This window comes from Trichechus manatus, unplaced genomic scaffold, assembly GCF_000243295.1.
Source record: "Trichechus manatus latirostris isolate Lorelei unplaced genomic scaffold, TriManLat1.0 scaffold00147, whole genome shotgun sequence".
NCBI lineage: Eukaryota > Metazoa > Chordata > Mammalia > Sirenia > Trichechidae > Trichechus > Trichechus manatus.
Window position 1 is genome coordinate 2,963,338 of NW_004444083.1, and position 13,195 is coordinate 2,976,532.

At 38.1% G+C, this 13,195-nt stretch overlaps 1 protein-coding gene across 1 annotated transcript in view; it reads left to right on the forward strand.

Moving 5' to 3' along the window:
- Positions 1-13,195, forward strand: part of COL4A4 (collagen type IV alpha 4 chain) — a 140,876-nt gene that overhangs the window by 55,734 nt on the left and 71,947 nt on the right. Inside the window, exons 4-11 of the mRNA XM_023740119.1 lie at positions 3,008-3,142; positions 4,595-4,639; positions 5,274-5,390; positions 9,678-9,746; positions 11,424-11,459; positions 11,959-12,021; positions 12,367-12,402; positions 12,854-12,895. Coding sequence (XP_023595887.1) covers positions 3,008-3,142; positions 4,595-4,639; positions 5,274-5,390; positions 9,678-9,746; positions 11,424-11,459; positions 11,959-12,021; positions 12,367-12,402; positions 12,854-12,895 — 543 coding nt within the window. The remainder of the gene's footprint in view (positions 1-3,007; positions 3,143-4,594; positions 4,640-5,273; positions 5,391-9,677; positions 9,747-11,423; positions 11,460-11,958; positions 12,022-12,366; positions 12,403-12,853; positions 12,896-13,195) is intronic.

Genomic DNA, 13,195 nt, shown 5'->3' on the forward strand with positions numbered 1-13,195 from the left:
TTCAGGATTGTTGATTCTCTGTTTGGCTTAGTTTTTCGGATCTTTGTTGTGGAGGGATGGCGTGGTGTTTCTGCCTAGAGCGCCATCTTGCCGGAAGTCCTCCAATAGGCTTTATTTTTAAGAGCGTTTTTAGGCTTGCAGGAAAATTGCACAGAAAGTGTAGAGAGTTCCCCTATACTTCCTCCCCTCTATAAAAAGTGTCTCCTGATCATAGAAGAAAAAATAGGGACAATGCTACATGGCATAAAGACAGTACAAACCATAACGAATAACGTGCAAACACCAGAAGATAAACTAGATAACTGGGAGCTCCTAAAAAATAAAACACACTCATCAAAACCCAAAACCACACCTGTTGCTGTCGAGTCGTTTCTGATTCATAGCGACTCTATAGGACAGAGTAGAACTGCCCCATAGGGTTTCCAAGGAGTGGCTGGTGGCTTTGACCTGCCGACCTTTTGGTTAGCAGGCAAGCTCTTAACCAGGACACCACCAGGGCTCCATGCTCATTGAAAGACTTCACTAAAAGTAAAAAGAGAACCTACAGACCGGGAAAAAAGTTTTTGGCTAGACATATCTGACAAGGGTCTGATCGCTAAAATCTACAGAATACTTCAACACCTCAGCAACAAAAAAAGACAAATAATCCAATTTAAAAATGGGCAAAGGATATGAACAAACACTTCACCAAAGAAGACATTCAGGCGGCTAACAGACACATGAGGAAATGCTCGCTATCATTAGCCATTGAAGAAATGCAAACCAGAAGTACAATGAGATATCATCTCACCCCAACATTACTGGCACTAATCAAAAAAACAGAAAATAACAAATGTTGGAGAGGCTTCGGGGAGACTGGAACCTCTTATGCACGGGTTGTTTATCCATTCACCTAAATGTTGTCTTTTTTAGTAACACATTGTTTCATACTCAAGTTTCCTTTAAAATTCTAAGTTTCTAGGACTTCTGTGGATAATCAGTAGTAGCTATGATGGAAAAGCGTGAAGAAGAGGGAAGATACATATGAAGTGCGGTTTTGATTTGTGAACTTTAAGCAGGTATTAAAGGTTGCTGATAATGTTTGTGGAGTTAATGAATTAATGATGAAAGAGAAAAGGTAATTAATTTTTTTAAATTATGATATATGTGTATATATGTATATATACACGTATGTATATATGTATATATACATATATGTATATATGTGTATATATAGTACATATATGTGTATATACATACGTACATATATACCACAATTTTAGAATATGTATATATAACAAAACAAAATATGTAAATATATATACATGTAATAAAAATATATATCCAACAAAACATTTCCCTTTTCAGTCTTTTTAGGTGTAAATTTAGTGACATTAATTACATTCACCATGTTGTGCAAGCATCACCACTGTCTGTTTCTGAACTTTTTCATCACCCTTAACAGAGACTCAGTGTCCCCTAAGTAATAACTCCCCTGTCCCCTCTCCCACCTACCACTGATAAACTTTGGTCTTTATGCATTTGCCTATTCTAGATATTTCAGATAAATGGGATCATACATTATTTGTCCATTTGTGCCTAACTTATTTCACTCGGCGTAACATTTTCAAGGTTCATCCATGTCATAATATGTATCAGAACTCATTTCTCTTTAAGGCTGAATTATACTGCATTGTGTGTAAGTACCACATTTTGTTTATCCATTCAACTGTTGATGGACACTTCAGTTGTGTCCACTTTTTGGTTCTTGTGAATAGTGCTGCAGTGTACATTGTTGTATAAGTGCCTGTTTGCATCCCTGCTTTCAAGTCTTTTGGGTATATACTGAGGGCTGGAATTACTGGGTCATATGGTAATTGTATGTTTAACTTTTTGAGGAACTGGCAAATTGTTTTCCACAGCGAGCTGTATCGTTTTACAATTTCACCAACAATGGATGAGGGTTCCAATTTTTCCACATCCTTTCCAACATTTGTGGTTTTCCATTTTTCTGATAATAGCCATCCTAATGGGTGTGAAGTGGCATCTTGTTGTGGTTTTGATGTGCATTTCCCTAATGACTAATGACGTTGAGCATCTTTCCGTGTGCTTGTTGTCCATTTGTATATCTTTTTTGGTGAAATGTCCATTCAAGTCCTTTGCCTATTTTTTAACTGAGTTGTTTTTCTTTTTTATTGTTTAGTTGTAGGAGTTCTTTATATAACCTGGGATATTAAACCCTTATCGGATACATGGTTCCCAAATATTTTCTCCCATGCTATAGGTTGTCTCTTCATTTTGTCGATAAAGTCCTTTGATGTGCAAAACTTAATTTTGATCAAGTCCAGTTAATCTATTCTGTCTTTCGTTGGTTGTGCTTTTTGTGTCTTGTCTAAGACTCCACTGTTGAAAGCAAGGTCCTGAAGCATTACTCCTGTATTTTTTTTCTAAGAATTTTATATTTCAGCTCTTACATTTGGGTCCTTGATGATTTTTCAGTTAATTTTAGTAAATGGTGTGAGGTATGGGATCCTACTTCATTCTTTTGCGTGTGGAGATCCAGTTGTCCCAGCACCATTTATTCAAGAGACTATTGTCTCCCCATTGACTGGACTTAGCCCTCTTGTTGAAAACCAATTGACCTTAGATGTATAAAAGGTAGTTGATTTTTATCATAAAAGTTACGTTTGCTTATGGTAAGATACGCACAAAATAGAATGTAAAATTTCCCTGGCTTGCCTTTCTACATCTGAGACATGGTACCATTTCTTGTATATGGTTCTAGAAATGTTCATTTATAAACATGTATTTAGAGAAAATATCTGTCTTTTTATTGCTCTACAGGTTGGACTTACGACATATTACTTTGTGGCTTGCTTTGTTTTCCTATTTATTAATTAACCATTTGTAATAATAATATAAAAATAGCTAATATTTAATGTGCCAGGCACAAGTTACCATATATTAGCGTCAAAAGACACTACTTCTGAATCAGCACCCTTCCCTTCTTTTTAACCTTCCTTCTCAGGGTCAACCAGGATTACTGGGACCACAGGGTCCAATTGGATACCTGGGACCTCCAGGACCTATTGGGATTCCAGGAGAGAAAGGGATGAGAGGTGACAGTGGCCCTCCTGGAGCAGTAGGGGAGAAGGGGGACAAGGTAAGCCTGTTCTTAAGAGAAAGATTTATGTTAACCACTCACCAGCACCATTATGCCAGCTTTTTTTCTTAATAATCACACGTAGTGCGTACTAGTACCTTATATACGATGAAGTCCAGACTGCTCTTTGACAATCAGCCCTTATGCCTTTTACAGAGGAGCGTGCCCTTCCAGACCTTTCCTATGCACTTAAATACATAAGTATGTAGCCAATGAGGCATCGTAGTACACCTCCTCCTCACTTACCGACTCTCTCGCTATCCAACGTTTCACATTTACAACAATAGTGAAAAATCTACTATCTGACGAATTTGCACATTAACGAGACAGTAGGCATGGTGACAACGTCTGTGGAGCGTCCCTTCCTCAAGGAGGGTATCCGGGCAGTCTCTGGGAAGCTGGGCCAAGCTGCCCATGCCCTCTGCTCCCTCCTGCTGTAGAGGGCTCTGCATCCAGCTGCTGCTCAGGCTGGCCTCCTCCATGATCACAGCCTCTGGGCAACCTCTGGGATCATGAACGCAGGGTTTGCAGGGGTGGGAGTGGGGCCTTGGAGGCGACTCTGCAAGGGAAGCTCTGACCCAGCACAGGAGGAAGGTGAGATGGTTAAACCGTGGGCCCTCCAGTCATACAGCCCGGCTTCATCCCGCTTTGTCTCCCCTAAGCCTCCTTCTCCCCAGAGGAATAACCCATAACTGGACTCGTCACAGTGATAAGCACATCAGTAAATCTTAGCTGTTATTATTTCTATGATCATATATTTGAAATAAGAAAAAATCACATAAATGGATGGTCTGAAAACAGAAAAAAAAAAATCCCCCATTTTCACATAATGCCAACTTTCCAATAATGACCTGGTCTTTGGAACCTACTCATGTTGATATGCGAGGAGTGGGTGTATTGGTGTGTGGCTTTTTTAAAAAACTTAAATGATATCATGTTGTATGTATCATTCTGAACCTCTTTTTTTCCACTCAACGGTGTGTCTTAAAGATCATTCCATATCAATTTATAAAGATTGAACATATTCTTTTTTAAAAATACTGCATAATCTGCCCTAGTGTAGATAAGATATAGTTTATTCTCTGACGAGAATTTGAGATTCTACCTCAATTTCATGCAGTGCAATTGTGCAAAAACAATCTTGCACGTTACCCGTGCTCACATTTACAAGTGTTTGTCTCTGGGATAAATTCTGAGAAGTTGAATTTCTGGCTCACAGGGTGTTGAAAGTTTTATTATAATTGATTCTGCCAAGTTGCTTTCTTAAATAGAGATGCCAAAAGATGACTTCTTACATGCTGGCATTTAAGTCCATCAATGTAAGAACAGATGACAATGACTACTAAGTGTTTTTAGCTATGAGCCATCGTTTCTTAGCGTTTTCAAGTAAATCTACTTATTAACCTAATAATGTAGCAACATTTATTTTTGTCTTATTTTCTGGGATTTAAGGGTCCAACTGGTGTTCCTGGATTTCCAGGTTTGGATGGCATACCTGTAAGTATCCCTAAATGTTTTCCATTTTTTTTAAAGAAAGAAGAAACATTTATCAAAACCCATAAGACAACATGTTCAAAAAAAATATAGGGCAGTCTCTGTATTTTCTCACCTTAGTGAAGAAGGGTGCATGTATTCTAATTTTGTATAATAACTTTGAGAGCCAGAACACTTTAGTTTGAAGAGCAAGATTTTCAAAACAGTTTAGACAAAAACATTCCAAGCTTGATATACTTGCCATGTCAAGTACAATGCTCTGGAAATAAATCTATACTCATAATGAAAGTTTTTATTTGTCTGTGAGTCCTAAAATTGGAAGTAGATTTAAGATTCTCATTTCTAATATGAAAATCAAATGAAAGAAGGAAGAGTTATTTTGGGGGATTTACAATTGAGTCTTCATAAGAATTTCAAGGAAAATTGCCTCCTAAATTTTCAAACTAAATTAACTAAAATTTGGGTGTATTAAATTTTTTAAACTATGCTGCATAGTACTTGTGGGTGAAGAGGGAAGTTTCACAGAAATAAGTGAACATGTGAGTCATTGTTACCATAACTTGGGTACCCATACTGCATAATCTTTACATCATAATATTCTTGTAAAAATGCTTCATTTACAATTTGTTTTCTGTAGGGACACCCAGGGCCTCCTGGATCCAGAGGCAAACCTGGCATGAATGGCTACAATGGCTCAAGAGGTGATCCAGGGCTTCCAGGAGAAAGAGGAGCTCCTGGCCCAGGAGGACGCCCAGTAAGACATTCATAACTCATCCTAATAGGAATCTTAAGTGCAAAAACCCTAAAGCAGGATTAGGCTTGGTGTGTTCCAGAAACAGAGTTAATACAAGTGTGCCTGGAGCATGATGATAAAATGGGGGTGGCCAGGAGACGAAGACAAAGAGGTGGTCAGGACCTAGGACACATGGGGCCTTGTAGACTGTGGATGGAGACTCTATTTTATTTTCCATGCTGTGCTGAATGGTTTTAAGGAAGGATCTGATTGACGTTTCAATAAGATGCCCCTGCTGCTGGGCAGACAACGGATGGTAGGGGAAAGGGAGCAGGGAAGACAATTAGCAAAACTGATGTTGTTCATTGGTCAGGGTTCAGAGCAGACATGTGAACCCTTCTAGGGATTTCGAACGGAAAGGAATTTAATACAGGGAATTTCATACTTACTGGAATCGTTGGAGGAGTGGAACTGGAAGGCCACCACTGAACTACTGATTTCGAGGTCTCACACTTGGCTGAGATCCGGAAGTCAGGAAGTGATGCCTGCACTATAGCTTACACTGCCTCTCACCCTGCATGTAGATACTAGCAAGCAAACACTTGTTTCTACCTTCCTGCTTGGTTGGCAGCAACAACGGTACCAGGAAAAGCACATCTTCCTCATGTCGCCTTCCGCATCTCACCAAGTACCACACCTAGATGCAACTAATTCATGCCCAGCTGCAAAGGAACCTGAGAAATGTCGGTTTTTGCTTTCTGGCCCCGAGTTGTAAGATGATAAATAGAAGGAGTTTGGAATGTATACCCGGGAACAGTTGACAATATGTAGCACTTGAAGAAATCTTTACTGCTCTTGGGTTGTTGTTCTTTCTTTTTTTTTTTCCCCCCAAAATTTGGACTTTTATTTAAGCATAATTTCAGTAGGAACCACCCTTTCCTCTCCACCTTATATTCTCTCTATCTCTTTCTTTTTTCACTTAAATCAAGATTAGAAGTGATTTGGCCCTTCAAATTTAATTTTCTGTGATTTTTTTCTCAGACTCTCCACTCCCTAATTAAATATCATTTTCCAAGATTCAGTCTAAAAAGTTTTTTTCTGATCACCACCATAGTCATCCTTCTTTTTCCTCGTGAGTTTTCCTATTGCTCCAGATCCTAGTGGATCTGGTCTGAACACAGAACTCAAAAAGAATTGCCATACTCACATCTTTCTTATGGTACTAAGTATGAAGAACAATTATCTTTCAAGCTTCTCAACCACCCTTTACTTTCAAACTCAGCAATTTGACGACTCAAGTGCAGTTGAGTAAATGTACATTTCTTGTCTTAAAATGGGACCTAACTTCATAAGTGTCCGTGGAACATTCAAGAGAGGAGGAATTCCCAATTTTAAGTTTAACACAGCATGTAGTATGGACCACCAATACTGAAGTCTGCCATCTTGGTCTCCTTGCAAAGCAACTTCCTTCCCCCGACCCATTTCATATATATACAGGTAGTCCTCACTTTGCATGGTAATGTGGATGGTGAGAATGACCGTGCAAGCTGAAACTGTACAAAACCATCTTATTAATCAATGAGAAAAATTATAATTTTTCCATGTCCTTTAAAAATTTTGTTAAAACATTAAAAACTCCTACTGTCAGTTATAAATATGTAGGGAAATTTTTTAAAAAACCTAATATTTATTTAGTAGAATATAATTTAAAATGCTAGAAACATTGAGAATTAAAGTGTTTTACTTCATCATAAAAAACTTATCAAGAGTAGTTTAAATAGTGCTTTCTTTCTTATCCTTATACACCTTCTCCTCGCTAATCAACTCTCTTCTTATCTGACATTTTGCATTTACAACAACAGTAAAAATTCTACTTTCCGACTATTTTGTGCATTAACAATATACATCTGGTAGTTACAAATGTCAAGGTGCGAGGTGAGAGTAACACTGGCTGTGATGGTTAAGGTTATGTGTCCATTTGGCTGGTCCATTATTCTCAGTGGTTTGGCAGTTATATAATGCTATAATTTGGCAGTTATGTAATGATGTGATTTGGCAGTTTTGTAATGATGTAGTCATCCTCCGTTTTGTCATCTGATGTAGTCATCCTCCATTTTTACATAATGCCAATTTCACATAACAACCTGGTCTTTGGAACCTAACCATGTTGATAAGTGAGGAGAGGGTATATAACTTATAGTATGGAGTAAGCGTCTTTTCTATGCCTTGGCAAATTGTCATACTCCTTTCTAATTTTGGATCAGCTTCCAATATTGTGAAATATCTCTAAGAATTCCTTTAATGTGAAGTTTTTTGTCTGTGTCACTTCCTCTGGAACATCTTCATCTTTTCATCACATCCACTTTCCTCTTTTAGGTTAATAAATTTGCCTTCATTAAATTCCTCTGGCTGCATATATACAGCTTCTTGAATGACAGTGTCAACATTCCCATGATCAGCTATTTCTTCTATAGCTCCATTTACATTCAAGTTTCACAGCCAGCATTATCATTTTTTTCATTTGTTTGCTTCACTTTTACCTTTGTTGATCAGTTCTCTCTTTCAATTACCAATTTTTATAAAGTAGCTTTTGGGTTTATCACTGGGAGTCAAGGAGACAACACAGCTAGACACTTTGCTGCCTGTGTGTGACCTGGATAACGATGTGCAGTGACCATTCACCAACAGACTTTGAAAGAAGTGATGTGATCAGTCACTGATCACAATTTGTGTCTGTTATTTATGTAGTGATTTGTGGGCTGAAGACCTCGCAGTGAATTACTCAGCTGCAGTCAGTTTTCATTATTTGTGGTAGTTATGGTCTGTAAAGTCCCCATGAACACTGAATTAGTGAATACTGAACCATTGCTCCTAGGAGGAACACAAGATTGTGTTCCTATGAACCACTGGTCTAAACATTTTCATCAGCCCATCAGTACATAACCTAGCTTCATGTATGTTGCTATTTAAAGATACCTTATTTAATAGATACTATTGATTCATTAACACTGAACTCACAGCCAACAGCACGATAACTCATGCTTGAATAAAGCTTGTCTAACATACATACGTTCTCCATAAGGCTCGTCGCAGTCTTTTTGTGCTTGGAAACACTCGATAGCACTTCAGCGCTATACTTAGGAGCTATTTTAAACAGCCAAATCACCAACAAAAAACGCAAATATGAAAAATGTGACACTAAGTAGACCACAAAAGGGCAATTGTTTACAGTATGAGCACTGAAACAAGGCAGAGTGTTGCTTGTTTGAGCTCAGCTGGGAACGTGCGTGCTGGGGACTTAAAGTTTTCACCACCAAGCACGTGTCCTCCAAAGACTGTGAAAGCTCTGTGAGAATTGATTTGAGGGTTGCAAATAAATTTTAGCAAGCAAGCAAGTTCTCAAATATGGAATCTGGGAATGATGAGATCAATTGTAATATACTATGGTAACTGAAATTGGAGTCATGTTGTTGGAAGCTGGTGTTATTTAACTTAACTGTGGTATCTGAAATTCATGCGTATCAGAACTGTGCAAAACAAGGACCACCCGTACAGACAAGTCTGCTTGCTCAAGTAATCAGTTGGTGTAATTTATCATGAAACTGTTAAGTATCTCCTATTTGAAGCCAAAGATAGGCCCACTTCTAAAAGGGATTACCTTTGAATTCTATATGTCCTTCATAGGAGCTTGATATATGAAGATGATAGAATACTGTGTGGTAGCTAAGTGAAGAACAATATTAAGATATTAAGTATCGGGGGAAAAATAATACATTGAGGTATTTTGTTTACTGTTTGAAAATGCCCTAAGCAACTAGCTGCTATGTACAAAAACCTTCTAAAAGGAACATGCTATTTTTTTTTTAAGTAATTCTTCAAAGAATACATAGGCTGTATTTTGAACACAAATGCTGAAATGAATGAATTCACTTTTTTTTTTTTATGTACTATTTTCAGGGTATAAATCATTAACTGACCATTGCAAAATTGGTTATTCATAAGAATAATGCATGTGCATTATATTGTGAGCAAAAATGCAATTCTTCTGGTGAATAATTATTAAATAGTTGTAAATATTAGTAGATACCCTGTCTTAAAGTATTCTTTAATGGATCTTAACTGAATATTGAATATATATATGTATATATATCTCAGAACCTAAGATGATAATAATAAAGAGAATAGAGAAATCTCCACTAGCAGAACATGAGTACCATGGTGATTTTATTGATGACTAACATTTCATAAAGAAAAAAAAATGGAAGTTGCACTGTGCTTTTTCCTCTTCCATGAATATTTTATTTTCAGGGTCTTCCTGGAGAAAATGGAGAAAAAGGAAATTCAGTGTTCATTTTACGTGGCATCAAAGGTATTCAGGTAAGCATGCTGATCATGGTTTGCTTTTAAAAAATTGTTTCCATATAAGTAAACCCATGCAGGAAGCATATGGATAGGCATTTCCTTTGAAATGTCCCTGAGCACACTGGATTTTATCATTACCCTGACCCATGGAACAGGCACCGTGCTTCATGTACGAAGCGACTGGCTTTAGTTGCTTGGACTATAAAATTTCAGTACTGCCCAACTACTCCTGCAGAGATGCAGGGGGTACATTTATTTTAGGGTTTCCCCATCTCAGCACTATAGACATTTTGGGCTAGATAATTCTTTGATGTGGGGGCTGTCCTGTGCATTATAGGATATAGAGCAGTGTCTCTGGGCTCTACCCACTAAGTGCCAGTAGCACCTCCCCAATTGTGTCAACCAGAGATGTCTACAGACATTGCCAAATGTCCCCTGGGAGTCAAAATCACACTCAGTTGATAACCATTAAATTATTTTGTGGTTAAAATATTGTAATATTAATACTTGAGCCGTCCAGTGTAATGAAAGTCACCGATATTGAACCTGAAAATTAGGGAGACCTTTATAACACTGTCCTTAATAAATTAAACACTTTTGTGTTTAGTAGGGACTAATAGAAACAATCTAGAACTAGTTTTATCTGATTGCTATAGAATATTCTTCCCTAAGAGAAATGACCACGTCTTGAAAATGTACTGTGTATCTGTCCTTTTGATTCATCATTTCTACTGATCTCCTTCTACTTATTCATGGCTTCTCGTATTAGAGAGATGAGGTGGTATCTGAGACTTTATTCTGAATGTTTGTATATCATTCCTTGCTAAAACACACTAAAGTGTTTAATTTATCAAGGACAGTGCTATGAAGTTTTCCATAATTTTTAGGTTCAATATCAGTGACTTTTATTATATTGGATGGCAAGTATTAATACTACAATATTTTAACTACAAATAATTCAGTGGAGAATTCCTCATCTAATCAAAGTGGTTGGCAGATCAATAACCTTTGAGAAACCATGCTCTTCAGTGCCTGTATTCAAGAGAAGGTACACTCTTGGATTCTTTAATGCAGGTTGTGTCTCATGGCGGAATCACAAGGAATTTCCACGCCAGTTCTCTTTATGTCTACTGTGTTGTGCTGTCGAGTCGATGCCAACTCATAGCAACCCTATAGGACAGAGTAGAACTGCCCCGTAGGGTTTCCAAGGAGTGGCTGGTGGATTTGAACTGCTGATGTTTTGGTTAGCAGCCCAGCTCTTAACCACTGCGCCACCAGGGCTCCTACATCTACTGTAAGGTGGTAAAAAGGGGCAGAGTGTCTGTAAAACAAGCTGAGGTCTGAAAATTAAGACCAGAAACAGTTAAACTGTGAAGAAATGAGACCCTTGGACTGAACATTTAGAGCATTTTTAACTGGAAGATGAAATCTCACCTTGATTCCATGTTATCACAACTGCAGCTCCCCTTCTCTGGTTTTGGCAGAGCAGAAGTAGAATTCAGGGCATAAGAATGGAAAGAGTAAATAACTTATAGAGAGTCCTACCACATGTGCTTCTCAACACTGAAAAACTGAACAAACATCACCGTTCAACCAACCCAAATGACTCATATGTGTATTTCTATTTTTACATAATTTCCAGATTTGGAAAACTGTGTTGATCTTATAATGCAATGTGTGTTATTATTACAGGGAGACAGAGGGGACCCAGGACCTCCCGGCTTCCCAGTAAGTCTCCTGAGCAGGTCACATGCTTTTATCTGCTCCTCGGCCTAAGTTTTTTTTCATCCCAGCAGGACCAGCTACCTAATTTGTGGGGCCTGGAGCAAAATGAAAATGTGGGTTCCATGTTCAAAATTTATTCAGAATTTCAAGATGGTGACAGCAGAGCATTAAACCAAGCGCAGAGCCCTTCCAAGCATGGCACCTCGTGTGGCTGCACAGTTCTCATGCCCGTGAAGCTAGCTCTGAATCATTTAGTTGTAGGTTCGAGTCCACCCAGAGGTACATTGGAAAAAAGGCCTGGTGATCTACTTCCGAAAAATCAGCCATTGAAAAACTTCTGGAGCACAGTTCTACTCTGATGCACTTGGGGCCACCATGAATCAGAGTACACTTGATGGCTACTGGTTTTGATTTTTTCCAGCTGGGATTACATGAAGCTTTTGCTATGAAACATGGTTATGATTTTGGGTATTACTAATGCACTGATTTTTCCTGTGTTTAGGGATCTAGGGGAGCGAGTGGACCAGCAGGCCCAATGGGCTTTCCAGGAGAGCTGGGGTTAACAGTAAGTACAATGGTCCCTCCGGTACTCAGAGTTGATGCTTAAATAAAGTAACAAAGCAACATTGTAGTCTTGGGTCGGGCACAAGGGGGTTCTTTGAGAAATTATAACCTGATGAATCAGCGCAAACCCACCACTTTTACTGGAAATCCAGCTTAAACCACAGGTCCCCTGGGGTCAGCCATCAGCTTCATCTTCATAAACAACACAGCCCATCCGTGATAGAAAGTGCATTGTACATGCTTTAAAGTGAAGGGTTTCCCAAATAGGACCTTGGGGTAACCAGTGAAGACACATTCATGTTTCTGTGACTGACCGTTGATCTGTGTTTGTTTGCCACTGATTTAGGGTCCTCCTGGCCCTCCTGGGAGTCCAGGTTTGAAGGTAGGCAGCCAAGAGTAAGACAACCAAATAGAGCTCAGCTACAATGGAATAACTGATCTTGGTATTGTTAAGTTGTATCTTTCCTCTTATTAGACTTCATAAAATATTTAATATATTGCCCGTCTTCATCTCCCTGGCCTTCAAGATTAAAATTGAAAATAATTTTTCTTCCCAATAATTAACCTGTAGTTTCTCTTTATAACTTCTGGCTATCGACAGAATTCCTTTCCCAGGTTGGTTTTCCTGCTACTGCTAAAGCTCAAAATATATCTTTCAGTTCTGCATAATAAATGAGATCACTTGATAGCACTGTTAAACTAAATACTAGTAAATAATTAGATAATCTTCAATAAATTGCTGAGCCAGAAGCCTTATTTGCTTTTGATCGCTTTTTAAAAATTAAAAGCAGTTAGTTTTTTGTTTTTGTTTTTTTTTTCCTTTTTCTTTTCAGGGTAATCCTGGCGTGGGAGTTAAGGGGCAAAAGGGAGACCCGGTAGGTATCCACATTTGCACAGAGAAGCAGATGTTGGAATATATGTGCTGCAGAAGTTGTTCTGATTATTATTTAATGTGTGTTGATTCTCTAGTCACTGCTTGATTTTATGGCTGAATACTTGTTGTTGTTTTTTTTAATATTTAATAATGTTACTTGAAACATTGTTCTGCTTCCCAAACTCCATTTATCAAGAGCGTTAATGGTTTGAATTACTAGGGGAAATAAAAAACTGTAGCTAAAGTGATTTGTAACTATATATTGGAATATTTACTTTGCTCCACTGAACATAGAAAGCAT